Below are 19,669 nucleotides of genomic sequence, written 5' to 3'. Positions count from 1 at the left end.
CTCCGGTACATGGGCACATTCGTTGTCTTCCTATCAATTACACAGGCGGTGTGACCTATTTCTTGGATGACACATAAACATCTCTGGGCATTAGTGATGGGGTAGGCTAAATAAACACAACAGAATATGCCTAATTAAAAGAACAGTGATGAAGGAAATGAAAAGCGCTGGGCAGAGCATGCCCAGAGCTTGACTGAGCGGTATTGGAGAAATTCCGCACGCACCGCTCCTTTCTCCACTCTGCTCACATCTTCTGGTACACACATTGGTGTACTTGTGGGTAACAGGGTCTCAAATCTGGAAGAACAACCGTACACGGTTCACTGTCACGGCAATACACGTCACGCCAGACAACTACACCCACCCACCCATCTCCCTCGCTTTCACTCTCTATTCATTCCCTCTCTCCCTCTTTCAATCTCTATCCATCCCCTCTCTCCCTCATTCTTTCACTCTTACTCTATTCACTCTCCTTCAAATCATTCATTCTGACATATGTCCTTACATATTTGTATCTCTCCATCTCTTTACTCCCAATCACTCCGGTCCTCCATCCTTCTGTTTACCTCGATTATCTCCTCCCCATTTTTCTCTACCTAGCTACTGGGTTCTCTGTAGATTGTCCATCCCTCTCTCACAACATAGCCTCACAAAGAGGTAGAAACTTTCCCTCAGAGTAGAAACTTCAACTTGGAATTCTTGTACATTCAGTGTTCAACATTGAACTTTATCCCTGGTGTATCAACTTAGTTCTCCAAGTAGAGAAAGACACAGTGCTGTCATTAACTATTCACTCTGGGTATTGTATAACACACTGCTTTCTCCTAGTATGAAGTCCATACACACATTTAGTTAAAAGTAAGATAGCTTCCTGGACCAATACTATGGTCTCCACATCCCTATGGTAATGCAATACACATTCTTGACATGTTTCCCCAATGCTGTGACTGTTCTTGTCCCCACCTTCCCTCTTCTCCCAGTGCAAGGTTCACCCTCCAGTTACTCCTCCTGGATGGAGTGATGAGCGTGTGGGGAACGGAGAGAGAGATGAAAGGAGAGATGAAGGGAGGGAGAGAGAGAGCCCATGCATTATTGAACAGACAGAGTGGAGTTTTCGGGATAATGTAAAAGTGTGGTTAGGGACAACCTTTCCCTCTCTCCTCCCCCTCTCTCCCTCCTTCCCTCTCCCCCAGCGGATTTTACATATTTTATTCAAGTGAGGTTAAAAATTCAACGCTTGGGGGAGAGTGCGGGGGAGGGAATGAGTGTACCTGAAAATGGACAAAATGAACGAATGTCTTTAGGGACTTTCTCAAGTGCTAATCTAGGAGCGCTACTCCCTTTGATTAGGACCGAGGGAGAGAGGAGGGGGAGGAAGGGAAGGCACAGGTGCCTGCAGGGCAAACCAGAACTCAGTCTCAGGAACACATTGATACAGAGCAATGGAGAAGGGCTAGCGAACACACACACACACACACAGATCCTAAGTAATGGAGCAGGGCTAACACACACACACACACGCTCTCTAATAATACCACAGATTAACAGACAGAGTCACAGCTGTTCCTTAAAGGTTGCAAATTAAGGTCAGAAAGCAAAGTGACATAACCCACAAACCCCCGTAAATACCATGTCTGGTTTAAATGCCATGCTAAAGGCCCTACTGCAGGCTATACCAAAGCAGAGCCAGGAGCAGTCTAGGGCCCTTCCCCTCTCTCTGCAGGCTAGGAACAATGGAACTGGAAGGGTTGGTGCTAGGGAGATAGTTTAATATCTGGGAGTTTGGAACTGGTTAGGAACAATGGAACTGGAAGGGTTGGTGCTAGGGAGATAGTTTAATATCTGGGAGTTTGTAACTGGTTAGGAACAATGGAACTGGAAGGGTTGGTGCTAGGGAGATAGTTTAATATCTGGGAGTTTGGAACTGGTTAGGAACAATGGAACTGGAAGGGTTAAAGGGATACTTCAAGACTCTGGCAATTAAGCCATTGTTCTACTTAGCCAGAGTCAGATGAACTCATTTTGTTGTCTCTGTGCGCAGTAGCATACACCAGCGTACCTGTAGACTTCCAGTCACTGCGCTAATGCTAGTTAGCATTGGCTTGCGAAACTACCCCTAACTTCCTTCATACTGCACGGCACACAAAGACAAAAAAAATGTCATCCACAAGTTCTTCTGACTCTGGGTAAGTAGAAAAACTGCTTAATTGCCTGAATGTAGCAGTCTCCCTTTTATGCTAGGGAGAAGGAATCAACTCTAGGAGTTTGAGTTTGTAACTGATATAGTACTCATGAGGACGGGAAGAGATTTAAGGAGTTTCAGATGTATTGTGGGAGGTTGTAACTGTATTTCAGCAAAGCCCTGAAGACTTCCCTGCACCTCGGAAAAATATATATATTATTCGATTAACTCAAAACTGGAGAAAGGATGTCTAATGCTACAGCATCCGCTGTAGGCATCGGCTAAATGACAGTAGCTATTGGTATGAACATAGCTTCATATAAATCTCTCCCTCTGTCTCTCACAGCTGAGATAAGAGAAGAAAAGAGAGGAGGAAGGTAGGAGAGAGGAGCGAAGAAGAGGAGGGGGTGCTATCTTGTCATCTGCGTCTTTGAAGATGCTCCTTTTCCCCCGCTTTTTCATTCCCTGCCATCGGTGGCATCAAAGTCTGTGGCTAGGCAATATGCCTGTGTGTGCGTGTGTCCATGTGAGAGAGAGCGCTGTGTGCCAATGAGTGTGCCTGTGTGTGTGCGCCCGTGTGGGAGAGCAAGTGTGTGTGTGTGTGTGTGTGTATGCTACCCCTTAGGGAGGCCTAATAATGAGAATAACCCATCAGAAACAGCAGCAGACTCCGATGGCTGCCATAAGCAGGAGCATGGTAGCAGGGCATGCAGGCCCAATCAGTCTACACTCTCTCTCTGTTGACGACACACTTTCTCTTCTCCTCCTCTCTTCCCCTTTCTCCATCTCTCGCTCCATGTTGATTAAACTGCTTCTAAAGATAGATATGGCCCTTGTATCTTCCCTACCCCTCCTCTCTCTCCACCCTCCTTCCAGCATTAAAATACCCCCACCATCCTTCCCTAACACACTGACACTCAAAACACACAAAATGAAGAGAAAAATGGTTAGATGAAAAGAGTGAAGGGAGAGAATCTGTCCTTAAAATAATGGATGGAGTAAAAGAGTGGGTGGAGGAAGATTGTAGGTGTTGCATATCACTCCTCCCCTGCATCCATCCTTCCTTTTCTCTTCTCAAACCCAGATGCTTAATGCCTAACTCAGTAACAGGCAGCTCTGGGTTTGTAAACATTGGGATACTTAGCATCTGTAACAAGCTTTCAACCCCAATTAAAACACACTCACACACACACACTCCTCGCCTGTCACATTGGAGTGTGTATTTAAATGGTAATGGTGTTGGGAGCTGAGATTGGAGCGGTGCTTGGCTCAGCGGTCGGAGAGTGAGCGGCAAGGAGCGCGGAGCAGGCCGTTCAAAACCGGATAATCTCCAGGAAGAGAAAGTGGAGAGAGATTATGCACACAGCCGTGTTGCAGTGGCGAGGGTACACTTCATTTGCATTTAAAACAGAGGGAGAGCCAGGGAGATGCAACGAAGGGACAAAAACATTTGCTGGCTGTGTGTGTAAATAAGCTGTTGCTTGTTGGCAGGCCGCAGCATGAGGAGCTCACAGATGTGTTTTAACGCGATAACGACTGATGAATGAGCGGCGTTCTCAAACGGCTCGTAACGATAAAGAGATTCGGAATTATGAGCTTCCGCTATCAGCGCCGAGGAAAAGAACGAATGCAGCAGCTCAGAACAGTGCTGTGCAAAGCCAAGCTAATACACAGCTAATGTAGGGCTTAGCGGTAGCCTTATTCCTTACCCAAAGCACTGTATAGCACTCGGAGATATAAACATTCACACACATCTACGCACACACACACTCAGCCAACCTGTACTTATCAAAAGGTCTGCACACTGTGAAACTCAAAAGACACGAGCACGCCCCACGCACGCACAGCCTTACTGAAATCCAACACTTGTGTAGTAATTCAGTGAGAGGAAAAATGGTGGGGCAAAGATGGAGATTTGAATGGTATGGACGTCTTGAAAAAAGAAAGAAAGAGAGCGCGCTGAAGAGAAAAGTGTTTTTCGCTCTGGCATTAGTGACCTATGCATTAACCTGCCTCGGTCTCCCCCAGCCTGCAAACAGCATGATTTATTTAACGACTAACAACCACCATGTACCCCACTCACACGCACAAACACACTCAACCAATTTGAACAGAGATAACACGCAAGGCCTATTACCAAAGCCCATTGCATACGCATTTGAAAAACACATAAATCAAACACACACTCAGCCCATGCCACAGACAAATCAGGCCTGTGCCAGTGTGCCTCATACCCATTTAAAAGCATTTAAGCGGTTTATTGGCAGATCTTAAAAAATTGTCTCATGGGACAAGACACCATGCAGATAGGGCTGCCTGTGTGTGTTCATTAACACACACACACTAACGCACAACACTTTCTCCTCCTCGGGTAAACAAATGTTTCCCTGCGACTCCTCCGATGGGAATAACTGAAAACAAACCAACAGCTGGTGGGAGAGGTAGAAAGCAGGAAGGAGAGAGAGAGAAAAAGAGAGATAGACAGAGGGGGTCCGTCTACCCTTTTATTTTGACAGACAGGTTCTCCACCTCTCCCTCCCACGGCATCTCTAAACCTCATCCCAAAACTCACTAAAATAATGCAAATAATGATATCATTCTGCCAGGTAAGCATAGGCTACTTTGTAGTTAACATTTAATTGAGAAGGTTTTTGGGAAAGCCTTTCCATCTACCAGAAGATTTTTCATTAGCGTCATCGCTAACGGCTACACAAAGCGGTAGACCCGCGCACCGCACACACACACGGGGGCATTCTCGTTGCCTCTTCAGAACGTTGCAGGAAATACGAATCACTGATGCATTCTGTTCATGTCTTATGATAAACTGGGTCAAATTAATTAATGTAATAAATGTTGTTACTTCCCTACTAAGTTTGTTGAATTCAGTTTTAATGTCTAGATTCCTTGATTCTGTCCGCGTTCTCTGTATCGTGGATTTTATAGGGCCCTAAGCATTAAATTGTGTTTTATAACAATACTCCAACTCCTCCCTACTGACTCTACAGCCTGGCTAGAACACACTATTATACAGCACTGACTGCCCTTAAAATACTGCAGGTTGACGTATATTGTCATGAGTCTTGTCCTGGAGGCAGAACTGAGCGATTTCCCCTTAGATAGGCCAGCTGCAAAGTCAAAATTGGCTATATTGTAAAGATTCATGTAAACAAAAATGAATTTAAGGTTAGAGTTAGGCATTAGGGTTAGCAGTGTGGTTAAGGTTAGGTTTAGGAGGGAGGTAGCTTAGTGGTTAAGAGCGTTGTGCCAGTAACCGAAAGGGCGCTAGTTCTAATCCCCGAGCCGACTAGGTGAAAAATCTGCCGATGTGCCCTTGAGCAAGGCACTTAACCCTAATTGCTCCTGTAAGTCGCTCTGGATAAGTATGTAAATGTTTAAAATCTGATTTTATGACTTTGTGGCTGTGCCAGCTAAGTGACCAGAGCTGCCCCCAAAACAAGATTCATGACAAAAAAACACTGAAAGTTTAACTTTAGTTTACCAGTCATGTTGACCACCTCATCACACACTGTTGTGTGTTGACAAGTGTGTGTTTACCGGTCCGGTGTGACCTGTACTGCAGAGGCTGTATCATTAGGATGGAGAGAGGCCAAGCAGAGAGTACAGGATAGTCTTAGTGAGAGAAACACATGGGGACACACACACACAGAGATGTGGACCTGCACACACACGTATAACACCCTCACACAATGCAGGAAATTGATTTCCGTTGAACACAGGGAGATCAAAGGACTCATTATAATTGGCGTGTAAGTGCTGTGGAGCACCCCGACAGACGGAGAGACACACACACACACAAACACTGTTAAATAAAGACACATACGTAAATGTTCAAAATATACTTATAGCGCAGCAGGCCAAAGGCCATAGGGAAAAAATTGTGAGAAAGATGTGAGAACTTTATTGCCACCCCTTTCAATGTCGGCTGTGTGTGTGTGCGTGTGTGTGTGTGTGTGTGTGTGTGTGTGTGACTAGCAGGGATCAGAGCGGGTAGTGTGAGCCTCAGCACGCCACGACTTGCCATCCGGTAACCGTGGTAATGAAGTAGGTCGCTTTATTCATCGTGGTGCGGCGAGGGGGCGTCGCCAGCGCCGGCTGGTGGGGTGTCACTGAGCGTGCTCCGTAGGGGGTAGGATAATCTCCACGGAGACAGAAACCAGGCCGCTGTGCTGCTCAGGTGTGCCACAAACAAATGAACGAGGGAGGGAGGGAGGGAGAGGAAGAGAGGAGGAGGATGAAAGGAGAGGAGAACATATGCAGGCATCACCATGCCTTGAGACATCTTGAGACTTGTATTGGAAAAGTAGATGAGAAGGAAATTGAGACGAGGGAGGTGGATGGAGGGGAGGGAGGAGAGGGCTGGTTTAGGAAACTAAGGGTTATTAAAATCATCACCATATTAAGAGGATGAATCTGCTTCCGGCCCTTTCGCTCTCACTTCCATTTTAACCACTACTGTAACATCCCCCTCATCCTACTCTTTCCCTCTACTCATTCCTATATGTATTTTTTCTCGCTCTTCTTCCTTCACCATCCCGTCCTCCCCGCTTCCCCATCCCCTGTCCTCCCTCCTTTCCTGTCCTTCCTCCTTTCCTATCCCCCCTGCTTCCCCATCCCCTATCCTCCCTCCTTTCATATCCTCCCTCTTCCCCATCCCCTGTCCTGCCCCCTTCCCCATCCCCTGTCCTCCCTCCTTTCCTATCCTCATCCTCTATCCTCCCTCCTTTCCTGTCCCCTATCCTCCCTCCTTTCCTATCCCCTACCCTCCCTCCTTTCCTATATCCCTCCTTTCCTATCCCCTGTCCTCCCTCCTTTCCTCCCTCCTTTCCTATCCCTCCTCCTTTCCTATCCCCTATCCTCCTTCCTTTCCTCCCTCCTTTCCTGTCCCATATCCTCCCTCTTCCCCATCCCCTGTCCTCCCTCCTTTCCTGTCCTCCCTCCTTCCCCATCCCGTCCTCCCCATCCCCTGTCCTCCCTCCTTTCCTATCCCCTATCCTCCCTCCTTTCCTGTATCCCTCCTTTCCTATCCCCTGTCCTCCCTCCTTTCCTATCCCTCCTCATTTCCTATCCCCTATCCTCCTTCCTTTCCTCCCTCCTTTCCTATCCCCTGCCCTCCCTCCTTCCCTATCCCGTTCTCTCGCTTTTCCCTATCCTCTGTCCTCCCTCCTTCCCCCTGTCCTCCCTCCCGCTATTCTCTCTCCCCCTCCATCTCTTTCCTGCTAATTGGCCTATCTGAGGTGCAGACATCAAAAGGCCCCTGCTATCAAACACTGTGCTAGCTTGTGCCAGAAAAGGAAGAACAGAAAAATAAAAACAGGGGGGGGGGGGGACACTGAAGAGAGCAAGAGAAGAGAGGAATATTCAAGAAAACGAACGGACACAATCACTTAAAAAGGGCAGAAATTAGAGCCAGAATCACACACACACACTTCAGGGAGAACAGTGAGATATGGGTTTATAGAGGCACCACACATCCACTTCATCAACTAACTATACACATAAAAGCAGTTTTACACTGTTTATTTCAAACAAACAAACTAGTAACTCAGAAAGCTGCCAACAACTGATGGTAAAAGATAAATATTCCAAACAGCTAGCAAGAAAGAACAAGAGTGTAGGGGTGAGAAGGTTTAAACAAAGTTGGGATCCTTAACTTTAAGAAAAATCCCTAGGTGAAAAACAATGTTTTTTCCCCCTCACAGAATTCAAATCCCAGTGCAGTTACCAAACAACTTTTCCGTGTTATAGCCTAACTCGACGGTAGGCTATAAAGGCCTGGGGAAAGTTGTGTAAATTAAATAAAACCAGAGGTGAACTGTAGGCTACTTTGGTGAATTTGTGAGAAATGCAAGACAGGACATTGCGAGATACAGATTACATTTACATTTTAGTCATTTAGCAGACGCTCTTATCCAGAGCATTTTTTAAATTATTTTTTTAATACTGGAATCGAACCCACAACCTTGGCGTTGCAAATGCCATGCTCTACCAACTGAGCTACATCCCTGCCGACCATTCCCTCCCCTACTCTGGACGACGCTGGGCCAATTGTGCGCCGCCCCATGGGTCTCCTGGTCGCGGCCGGCTACGACAGAGCCTGGATTCGAACCAGGATCTCTAGTGGCACAGCTACTAGAGTCCAAGACATGCTTGCGGCCTGCCGCCTCCTCTCGCTCCCCTGCTCTTGCACTTCGCCAGAGATCTGTATATAATGACGAGATGCTCATGTCTCCGCCCTAACAATGGGAGTTGTTGTCCCAAAGGCGGGAATGCAGGTGACAAGCTTGCCCTCCCACTAAGTTAAGTATAACTATAAGAAATGAAATAAATTATGTTCAGCTCAGGGCTCCAGCTATGCATTTGGTTTGCTAACTTGCTAGCTAAGTGGCTAGATGTCAAGATCAAGCTTCTTGGTTACAGCAGAGACATTCAATCCCCTCCTGGGTCAAGATCCCTGTTGCCGAAATTGTTTTGTGCGTCAAATAGCGGCCCTTGTAATACACGTGGAATATATATTTGTAAATCGTATCGTTTTCACGGAAACCGGAAGAAAATGGCAGTTTAAACATTACAAATTGTTTCCGTTTGTCACATCCCTAGAGGAGAGAGAGAGCGATAGAGGGAGAAAATGAGAACCAACAAGCTATAGCGAGAGAGATAGAGGAGAGAGAGACAGATAAGGGCGGATGGCCAGCGAAGGCGCATGCAGCCCGAGGGCCCGTCACGTTCCATCAGCGCTGAGCACTGCCGCCGCACCCATGAGGTCATCAACCTGCGACCCAGCCCGCAGCACTGAGCGGGGGGTGTGAGTGTTTGCAGACAGCAGAGGAAAGGGGTCAGAGTGGGCTGACGGTGGCGTCGTTTCACTAGGCTGAGTAACGAGGGACGGGAGGAGGAGGAGGGCAAATGGAGCCGCTGCAGAGCCCCAGAAGCGAGGGATGTTTGTCAGCTTGTTTACATTGGTGGTATTGGAGTGGAGTGATGGGTAGAGGTGAGAGGTCAACCAATGGAACGAGGACTGGCTGCTTATCACAGTACACAACATGCAGGCTCTCGCACTAACAAACACACACCAGCAGAAGTAGGCAGTCAGAGGGAGTTGGAGCTATTGAAAAGGGCAGCGTGTGTTTACAGTCAGATATCAGAAAAGGTTATCAGACATCAAAATGGGACAGCCGTGTCTCAGCCAATCACGCAGAGGGACCAGAGGCACGCTAACGAATCACAGACTGACAGCAGACCTTAACCACTCCGTAGAGGTGAACGCTGATGGGACAGCTGACAACCTTGACATTTCAACAACTCGGACAGCCAGAGAGGGGGTGTGTGTGTGTGTGTGTGTGTGTGTGTGTGTACACGTTTGAGTGAATGTGTGTAGGACTATGTGCACGTGCGTAAGAGTGAGACAGAATGTGTGTGTTCTGATTGCATCGCAGCTGAAGGTCGGTTGAACAAGCGGGCACACACACACACACACACATTTTGTCCCTGAGGGTATTAGGCAGAGTATCCTAGCTGTAATGATGAATATGGAGCAGAGGAGCAGAAGGCTCAGTGACACAGGAACAAGGTGACAGAGGAGAAGCAGGACAGGTGGGAGTGTGTGTGTGGGTGTTGACAGTAGGACAGCACTCTGTGCCAGGACAGCAGGTGGCTAGTAACAGGGCACCAGTGACCTCCCACCCATCTCTTCCTCCTCTCTTCCCTCAGTCCATCTCTTCCTCCTCTCTTCCCTCTGTCCATCTCTTCCTCCTCTCTTCCCTCTGTCCATCTCTTCCTCCTCTCTTCCCTCTGTCCATATCTTCCTCCTCTCTTCCCTCTGTCCATCTCTTCCTCCTCTCTTCCCTCTGTCCATCTCTTCCTCCTCTCTTCCCTCTGTCCATCTCTTCCTCCTCTCTTCCCTCTGTCCATCTCTTCCTCCTCTCTTCCCTCTGTCCATCTCTTCCTCCTCTCTTCCCTCTGTCCATCTCTTCCTCCTCTCTTCCCTCTGTCCATCTCTTCCTCCTCTCTTCCCTCTGTCCATCTCTTCCTCCTCTCTTCCCTCTGTCCATCTCTTCCTCCTCTCTTCCCTCTGTCCATCTCTTCCTCCTCTCTTCCCTCTGTCCATCTCTTCCTCCTCTCTTCCCTCTGTCCATCTCTTCCTCCTCTTCTCCCTCCCTCCTTTCTTCTCTCATCCCCAAAACCCAATCCATCTCACCTAGGGAGCACACTGTCTCTTGGAGAATGAGACAACTCACAGCCAGAACGGACAAGCTCACTCATACACACTCACAAGCAGCAGTAGAGCTCTTTGGAACGCACACACACACACAACAGTCCTTGCACGCAACATAATGTATGTGTTCTTACCTTTGGAGGCTGTTGGATGGATGGAATGGACATGGAAAGCGGGTGGGGTGGGGTTGGGGGGGGGGAGTGAGAGGGGTGAGGAGGTGAAAAAAAAAGAAGACAATCCTCATCAGTAAGCCAACTTTAGAGACACAAGCGCACTGCCGACAGGCACGGACACACGAGCAATGGTACACACGTGCACACACAGACACGTGCATGGGCTGACACTCACTCTTGGTCTGGGAGGAGAAGGCCAGGGTGAGTTTGGCAAAGAGCTCGTTGTTCTCATAGCGATCCTCTTTGGCCTTTGTCCAGAAACTGCACTCAGACAGATCCTCATATCCAATCTGTATAACAGGGAGGGAGAGAGAAAGAAAGAGGGGGGTAGTGAGAAAGATAAATGCCTTCTGAATCCTTTCATCCAATTTTGCAAAAAATTATTCATCCATCTATACAGCAATCAAGCGAGAGATGGACAGAGAAAGAAAGCAAGAAAGAGAAAAAGAGAACAAGAGAGCCGGGGTGCTAAAGGAGGTGTTGGAGAGAGACACAAAGAGGAGGAGAGGAAGGAGGACAGAAGTAGTCATTTTCCCTGATCCTCATTCTCCTCCACACAAAAGGCATTTGCTTCACACAACTAGCCGTGTCACACAGAGAGAGAGAGAGAGAGAGAAAGAGAGAGAGAAACAGAGAGGGAGAGAAAGGAATCCATTCTCTTTATCCTCCTCTCTCCCTCTCTTTTTTCCTCCATCGCTACAGCGCTCACTTTCTCTCTTTCAACCATCAACACCACCGCCTCACAATTAAGTGCCTTTTTTCCATCTCTCTCCCCCTTTGGTTCTCTCATCAAGGAGCAGAGCAAAGAAGAGAGAGAACGGGGAAGTGAAAGAGAGAGAGAGGAAAGAGAGGGAGGATCAGAGGAGAGGTAGTAACTTCACAGATATGAGCCTTTCATTACGAAAGATGCCTCTGGGAGGGGGTGTGGGGGTGAGGGAGGGGGAATGTGATACAGGGGCTGAAGGGCCGAGGAGGAAAAAAAAAAATAGTAATTTAAATTACAAAAGAATGCTGTCCTTTCTAGCAGCAATTTAATTATCTTTCACCAGCGCAGTTAAAAGAAGCAGCCTTATTAAAAAGCAATTTCTGTGACATCCTCGTCAAAGGCCTCTCACCAACCCCGTCGAACGAACAGAGAGAACAGAGGGGGGGGGGGGTTAGACTAAACGCTGATGAACTCAGCTGAAGCCATTAAACAGTAGCTTTAGGCTAAAGAGAGACAGAGGGCCGTTTTGATGTTTTAACCATCGCAGATGAGAAGGAGGACGACAACATGGAACAGAGACACAATCACATACACGCATGTAGTCATACACACTCACAGTCACATATGGTCACAGTCTTAGTATTCACTCACACACACTGACAAGAACTAAGTTGTTGTTCTATTGACTCCTATGATTGGGCACACTAATAAAGGCTCATGCTCTCATGAAAAAGAAACCCCACTCACAAACACACATTCATTTTCTCGCTCACACCGTCACGCTCCCATCCTCACCTTGCTCCAGTTGGCTCTCTTCAGCTGCACCTCAGGCTTGTACTCCTTCTTGGGCGCCAGGCCGAAGGGCAGAGGGGGTGGCACAGGGGCTCCCCAGCCCCCCATACCAGGAGGCGGAGGGGGCATGCCCATGCCAGGTGCAGGAGGGGGTGGAGGGGGCATACCAGGACCACCAGGGAGGGGAGGAGGGGGAGGTGGCATACCGGGCATCCCAGGGAGAGGTGGGGGTGGTGGGGGACCGCACATCCCTGGTAGGGGTGGTGGTGGAGGGGGCCCGGGCATACCAGGGAGAGGTGGGGGTGGTGGGGGACCGCACATCCCTGGTAGGGGTGGTGGTGGAGGGGGGCCGGGCATGCCCGGTAGAGGAGGTGCTGGAGGGGGGGAAGGGAGGAGTGCTTGGCCGGGTAGGGGAGGAGGAGGAGGGGGCATGTTAGCTTGCCCTGGGAGGGAAGGTGTGCCTGGGAGAGGGGGGGCAGTGGGAGGAGCAGGGCCAACTGGGACATGGACCGTGACAACTCTGGTCTTGGCCTCCTCCAGATCCTTACTGAGCTTCTCTATCTGGAGAGGGAAAGGGGGATGGAGAGACAGAGGACAGATAGAGGAAGAGAAAAATATATTAGTTAGAAGAGATTTACTTTACTGTATGAAAGTACTATACTACTAAACCATGAGAGAAGACATCATTTTCTGTCTTTCTAATGAGTGTGTGTGTGTGTGTGTGTGTGTGTGTGTGTGTGTGTGTGTGTATGTGCGCTTGAGTGTGTGTCTGCCAACATGTTCTTGTGACTGAGGGACAGAGAATTGCTCCTCACTAAACTCTGGCTGTCCTTATGAGCATTCAGTCACATGAAGGGGTGGGCACAGCCTCATACGGGGGGAGAGTGAGAGATCTCTACATGTGAATAGTGTTGTCAAGATACCAGAATTTTTACTTTGATACCGATACCAGGTTTAGTATCACGATACTCGATACCATCGCGATACTCAATACCAAAACGACACCAGCCAAAGTCACAGAATGGCACTTTATTCAGACAGATAAACTCAGCTACTGCTCTGTTCAATGGTTGGGCATCTTTTGAGTTCAATATCATTACATATTAAAAATTGTCAAATTTTTTGAGACAGCCATGTATAATGAATCAATTATACAAATCATAAAATCTATTTGACTTTATTTTTACCAATCTAACTACAAAACAAAAATAGAAATAATTCATTTGAAAAGGTACATTTCTATTGACAAACTGGGTAAATCAAGATGTAGCCTAGGTCTATTCACAATACAGGTGAATGCATATTATTCAATAGGAGTGTGTGCATGCATTGAGTTATTGAGCTTGTTTTAGATAATTTCATGGGTCTCCAGATGACAAACAATCCCTTTCATTTAGGACTTATTGTATTGGCAACTGCTAGGAGAACATATCAACAACATTTGCATAGAAGAAGCAATCTCTTTTTTTATAAAAGTATGCACTGTCTCTTTAAGAAAGTAATTACATTTGTGAGCCAGAACATGGCTGTGGAATCTGACTTTGTGGCTATGGAATCAACTGGAAACCAGACGGGAGGGCGAGGGAGACGAAGATAATTAATAAATATTTTTGTGACAATCAACTTTGAAATCAGCATATTTGTACATTTTAGTCATTTAGCAGACGCTCTTATCCAGAGCGACTTACAGTTAGTGAGTGCATACATTATTTTATTTATATTTTTCATACTGGCCCCCCCTGGGAATCGAACCCACAACCCTGGCGTTGCAAATGCCATGCTCTACCAACTGAGCTACATCCCTGCCGGCCATTCCCTCCCCTACCCTGGACGACGCTGGGCCAATTGTGTGCCACCCCATGGGTCTCCCGGTCGCGGCCGGCTACGACAGAGCCTGGATTCGAACCAGGATCTCTAGTGGCACAGCTAGCACTGCGATGCAGTGCCTTAGACCACTGCACCACTCGGGAGGCCATATGTTGCGTTATGGTTTGCATATTATCACAAACAGTACTAGGGTAGTGAACTGATGTTGCTTCAGCTGTAAGCTAGCAAGGAAAGTTAGCCTGCAATTAAAGGTGGAAGCTACTGGTATCGTCTTAAAGTGTTCTAGCCTGTATGGACATTGTTTTTTGCGAACAGTAATGAACCGTTTCAACATTTCTCAATGCACTATTCAAGTGTGTTAACTTCTGTGTAGCATCAGCGGCAACCTATAAATGGAGGGGGGAGTCAATGATCTGTTGATGAGAGGGTCTTTGATATGTGTGTTGATGTGGGGACAAACAGTTGGACGTGTGTGAGAGACCATGAGATGATTCTGCTGGCCTCAGCCTGTTGGGGAAGGGACCTGTCCAGGTCTGTGTGGCTCCATCAGACACACACTTAAGAGGACAAACACACATGCACGTACACACACACAGTGATGTGTGCAGATTGGTGTGTGTGGACTGGAGTGGGTTGTATGTGTCAGATGAGCTGTTCGGTACATGCTCTGTGTGTCACTATGAGGCAGGGTCCAGCTGGTGGACACTTCTCTTCCCTCGCTCTCTTCCTCCCTCCTTTCATCCTCCTCTCCCTCCCATCTCTCTTTGTGTCAGTTGAGTCTAACACTTTTTTTGAGCTACTTGCTGTTGAAGCGCTCATGACTTTCTCCTCTGTTCATATTGGTCAAGGGGAGTTTAGAGTGTTCTATTGTGCTCTTATTGCTAGAGTAATGTAAGTTTGAGCTCTGGTTTTCTGAGTGAGTGTGTACCTGCTCTTTCAACGTGTTGATCTGTCCCAGTAAGGTCTGGTTCTCGCTCTCTCTCTCCTGTTTCTCAGAGCCCAGAGTCTCCTTCTCAGCAGCCAGCTCCTGGACTCTGTGTTCATAATCTCCCTCCATCTTCTTCAGCTCTACCTGCAGCTCATGGCGCGCCGTCAGCTCTGCATCCAGCTACAGGAAAGATAGTTAGAGTCAGGCAACAAAATGTGTATAAAGGCTTGTTAAATGCACATAGCTCAATGTCCAGTTATTGAGCAACACGAGTTTACAGGGTTAAAACACACAGCTTAGTGTCCACTGAATTATTTGTTACTTTTATTTCGTATTTTTGTGTGATTAATTTTTTGGGATTCTTTCTTATAACTGCATTGTTGGTTAAGGGCTTGTAAGTAAGCATTTCACTGTTGTATTCAGCGCATGTGACAAATAAAACTTGATTTGAAAAGAACACAAACACACGTTCTTAAATTCTCAAACATACGTTCACATACACAGCTGGTTTGGTTTAACTTGCAGACACTAGTTTTCCTCATCTTACTGACAGTCTCATCCCTAATCCTGCCAGCAACTACCCTATCAACCAACGTGTGTTTGGTCAGTGGCAGACACTGAGTGTGGTAGTCCATATTAGCATGGAATGGGTATGATTATGTGGGTTTGCATTTAATGGGACAGAATGCCAGCATGTGTACGTGCATGCGTGTGTGATGGGGATAGTTTAGTTTTTTTGGGGGGGGGGGGCACCAGGGTAGAAACCGCCGCAATCACAGCACTTACCCCCTCATTGTGTGTGTGTGTGCGTGTGTTCTCCATCAGGAAGCGGTCAGGCATGCGTGTATTCATTCTCCTCTTTCTTATTTAGACTGGTAGTTATGTGTCAGGGAGAGATGAGCACGGAGAGAATCTCATTACAATCCTCTGTGTGTGTGTGTGTGTGTGTGTGTGTATTTCACCTTTTTCTCCAGCTCTATGGCCTTGGCCTCACTGGTCTGCACCTTGGTCTTGTCCACCATATTGTCTGTGGGGAGACAGAGAGAGGGATGAGAGTGCGAGTGCGTTCCAAACAGACCTGATCACGTCTCAGAGTTGAGGCATTGTGCCCTTCAGTCTGGCGCTCGTTCTCACACACATACGGCGCCCTTCACTCTGCCTGCGTATCCATCAGTCTGCCTTTCCTTATCACACTCCTCAAAGTGTCGATCTGAGAGTCGATTGCCCAGGCATCTCATTATGTAGTCTGATCCTATCTGTGGGGAGCTGACGCTACCCATCTACACACACACAACAGTCGCAGCCACACACCCACACAGAGACACCCACAGACACCCACCCACCCACACAGGTCTGCCAGGCTACAAAGGGGAAACACTCATCTTCTCATTTCTTTCCATTTTCATTCCTTTTTTTTTCTCTTCGGTTTTTCATTTTCAACCCTGTCTAAAAAAAAAAACAGAACTGAGAAACCGCCTCTAGGTGACGAAGGAAATAGGGATGGCATAATTACCGTATAATTTTGTAACCAACGTTTATGGATGAATAACAGTCATGAGCATTTAGAAAAACGAACTGCTGACTGAAGACAGGACAGCAGGGCATTTGTGCGGTTGAGTCCGTTTCCGCAGTTACATGGACTCTTTACAACGTGATGAAACTTTGTTTATCCTTGCTGAAACAAGCAAGTAATTGTAGCAAAGGAGTCTATAGTTGCCTAGGCAACAACCCCCTTCCAGCAGCAGCAAATGCATGTGCGTAAAAAAGAAATAAAAGACCAATAACCGTCATCCAAATTTCTATGACCGTCACAGCCCTAGACGGAACCTCTGACTGACCTATCAGGGTGGCTCAATAAGCAGGGGGTGGAGTCAAGGAATGTCTATTTGGCCAATAGGAGGGGGTTGTTGGTGGGACTGGAGTCTACAGGTGGTAAGGGGTCCCGGGGGTAGGCTGAGCATGTGCAGAAACGTATGCTGGTGTCGAAGGGAAGGCTACATGGGGATTGGCCGAGAGAGCGCGACCAACAAGGCACAGCTCTCAGAGAAAGAGAGAAATAGAAAGAGAGAAAACAGGAAGAGAGAGATAAAATGGAGCGAGAGAGAGAATAATCCAGAAACAGTTGAGAAATTGAGAAAAATCCAAACAGGTAAAGAAAAGACAAGGAGAGAACGGTGAGAAAAAAAAGAGAAAGAATGATGAATAGAAAATAGTGGATGGGAGAGAAGAGAGAAAAGACTAGCGAGGAGATGGAGAAGTTCTGTTGTATGTGAGGGAGACTGTTGGAAGAGTGTGTTATGAGTCCACTCCGTCGTCAGATCCGGGCTAAATGGGACAAGCCTCTAATAGAAAATAAGAAAAAAAACCTGTGTGCACAATTTCAAGAGTTCAAAGAAAAACACGAAATAATGCATGCAAGGCAGCAATGGGCTGCTTTCCACCGATAATAACAGCAACCTTAAAGGAGGCCGGCATGTGGGTACGCATTTAGAAGCAGTGCAATTAGAGCCTCCTGCAGAGAGAGAGAGAGAGAGAGAGAGAGAGAGAGAGAGAGAGAGAGAGAGAGAGAGAGAGAGAGAGAGAGAGAGAGAGAGAGAGAGAGAGAGAGAGAGAGAGAGAGAGAGAGAGAGAGAGAGAGAGAGAGAGAGAGAGAGAGAGATTGTAGACTGGAGCTGTGAGCTGAGACAGCAAGTTCCTTTGGTCTGATCAGGTGACTGAACAATAGAGGGACTCAACCATCACACCTGTTCCCCTGCTTTATGGGCTGCTGTTGTTGTGGTGTTGTCTAGTTCCACGTTCTCTATGCACCAAGTCGTAAGACTACACCACGGTTACAATCACCTGAAATAATACGACCCCACCTCCGGAAAATGTACACATTCCCTCTCTGGTTCCCCCTTGTGGTAGCTGTAGATCAGCGTTCCGTGTGTGTGCGTGGATGTGTGCAAGGCACTCTATGGAGTGTGTGTCTCTTACCAATTAACCCCTCAACATCCAGGCTGAGATTGCGGCACTTGAAGTCTGGGTCGGCTCCGTTCCTGTGCAACACGATCTGAGCTATACATTCATCTATCAGCTTGTAGTACTGGGGCCTGGAAGACAGAGCGAGAGAATCAATGTAATTGTGGCCGTGTGTGTGTGTGTGTGTATGTATATGTGTGTGTGTGTGTGTGTGTGTGTGTGTATGTGTATGTGTGTGTGTGTGTGTGCGCGTGTGGAAGACAGTGAAATTTGAGAGCAAGAAAAAGAGTGTGAAATTCAATTGAACGTAAATCTGGGAGATGGATGGAATAGGAAGAGAAACAAAGAGACGGAGAGAGACAGAGAAAGAGAATGTGTGGGTATATACAGATCAAAAACGCGTGGGACAATGTCTGGGCCAGTGTGTGCATACATGCATTCAAGTGTGTGCCTGAGTGAATGGGAGCGCAGGTGTCCATATGAAGCTGTGAAAATAGGAGTGGCGCATTTTCTTTATATCAAGGTGTAGGAGTGTGTCAGTGTGTGTGTGTCAGTGTGTGCGTGTGTGTCAGTGTGTGTTCTGCTCCACACTCCTTGTCTGATGTCGTTGGTTTCACACAGACACTCAATTTTGGAGGTGTCTGATTTTGTGACCCAATGTGATGCTCCAGTCAAAAACTCAATACTTTATTTATTCCCCAACTCTAGCACTCTACCCCCTACCTTTTCTCTCTCTCCTCCATTTCACCATTTCTTTTTTACAAACTCAGATTTAAATTGGTGGAGCGAGAGAGACATCTAGTGTCCATTTCTAAAAACAAACTAGGAAAAATATATTCCTAAAATCCCTGATAACCTTGTAATTAGTGCTGTTGTCATGAAAGCGCATCCTATACTTAAGCAAACTTAGGTTTATTGACTTGTGATTGGTCAATAAAGGTATCGATATCTTGCCAGCTGTCTCATGTGAGATGTCCTTCCCTCTGCCTGTGTGTCATAGTCCTTCACTGTTGGCCATTCTCATCATTCCTTTCCCTGTTCAGACAGTGTGTAACTCAAGGATAGATTGAACCATGTAGTGGAGAGTGAAACCGAGTGTTTTGTTCCCAGCCTAACATCATTCCTCTATAGCCAACCCCTCTCGCTCTCTTTCTCTCCCTCTAATTTCCATGCTAGCATCTCTTTCTCCCTCGCTCTCTCCCCCACCATGTCTCTTGCTCTATAATTTCCTATTTCTCCCTCCCTCTCTTTCCTCCCTCCCTCCCTCCGTCTCTCAGGACTCCATTATGGTCCAGCTCCATTGTGTGATGGCGTATGACCTGGAGGGGAAATGGGGGAGAGAGGGAGGAGAACCACTCTATTCAGCCAAGGCCATTACAGTAAGGCAGGGAGAGAGAGAGACTGGGAGAGAGAAAAAGACAGGGGAAAGAGAGAGGGATTAGCGGGGGGGGGGGTCAGACACTGCTACATGGGGAGGTCAGGTCCACATCCAGGGGTGAGGGTGGAGGGTGGAGGGGGCTGTCATTGCATTGTAAACCCTCCATGACTCATACGATTATTACCTCTAGCTCTCCCCTCCCTCCTCCCAGCGCCACTACAATTTCCTGCCTGTCAGAATCCATTCTAGGAACACTGGACCGGCAACAATACTGAAATCTCAACTCAGATCTGTGTGTATCTGAGTGATTCTAGGAAATTGCAGCTGTAAAATGTACTGTTCCTAGAAATGTACCCTGAAAATAAGGAAATAACTGTGTGTGTTTGTCGCATACCCCTATAGCTTATTCTCTCCTCTCTTTTCCTCTTTCATTCCAGCCTCGATGTTCTCTCTTTCCCTCGCCCTACCCCTCTCTCCACAGTGAAAGCT

The 19,669-nt window shown here is 47.3% G+C and overlaps 1 protein-coding gene across 1 annotated transcript in view; it reads right to left on the bottom strand.

Annotated features, from left to right (window-relative positions):
• Positions 1–19,669, bottom strand: part of diaph1 (diaphanous related formin 1) — a 140,038-nt gene that overhangs the window by 59,579 nt on the left and 60,790 nt on the right. Inside the window, exons 9-13 of the mRNA XM_084150200.1 lie at positions 17,818–17,933; positions 15,804–15,868; positions 14,842–15,021; positions 12,090–12,647; positions 10,764–10,878 (exon numbers count right to left, since the gene is read on the bottom strand). Coding sequence (XP_084006326.1) covers positions 10,764–10,878; positions 12,090–12,647; positions 14,842–15,021; positions 15,804–15,868; positions 17,818–17,933 — 1,034 coding nt within the window. The remainder of the gene's footprint in view (positions 1–10,763; positions 10,879–12,089; positions 12,648–14,841; positions 15,022–15,803; positions 15,869–17,817; positions 17,934–19,669) is intronic.

The sequence above is a fragment of the Coregonus lavaretus genome, assembly GCF_964263955.1.
Source record: "Coregonus lavaretus genome assembly, chromosome: 32".
Classification (NCBI taxonomy): Eukaryota; Metazoa; Chordata; class Actinopteri; order Salmoniformes; family Salmonidae; genus Coregonus; species Coregonus lavaretus.
The sequence above is the reverse complement of the archived record's forward strand: the minus strand, read 5'-3'. Positions and strand labels throughout refer to the sequence as shown.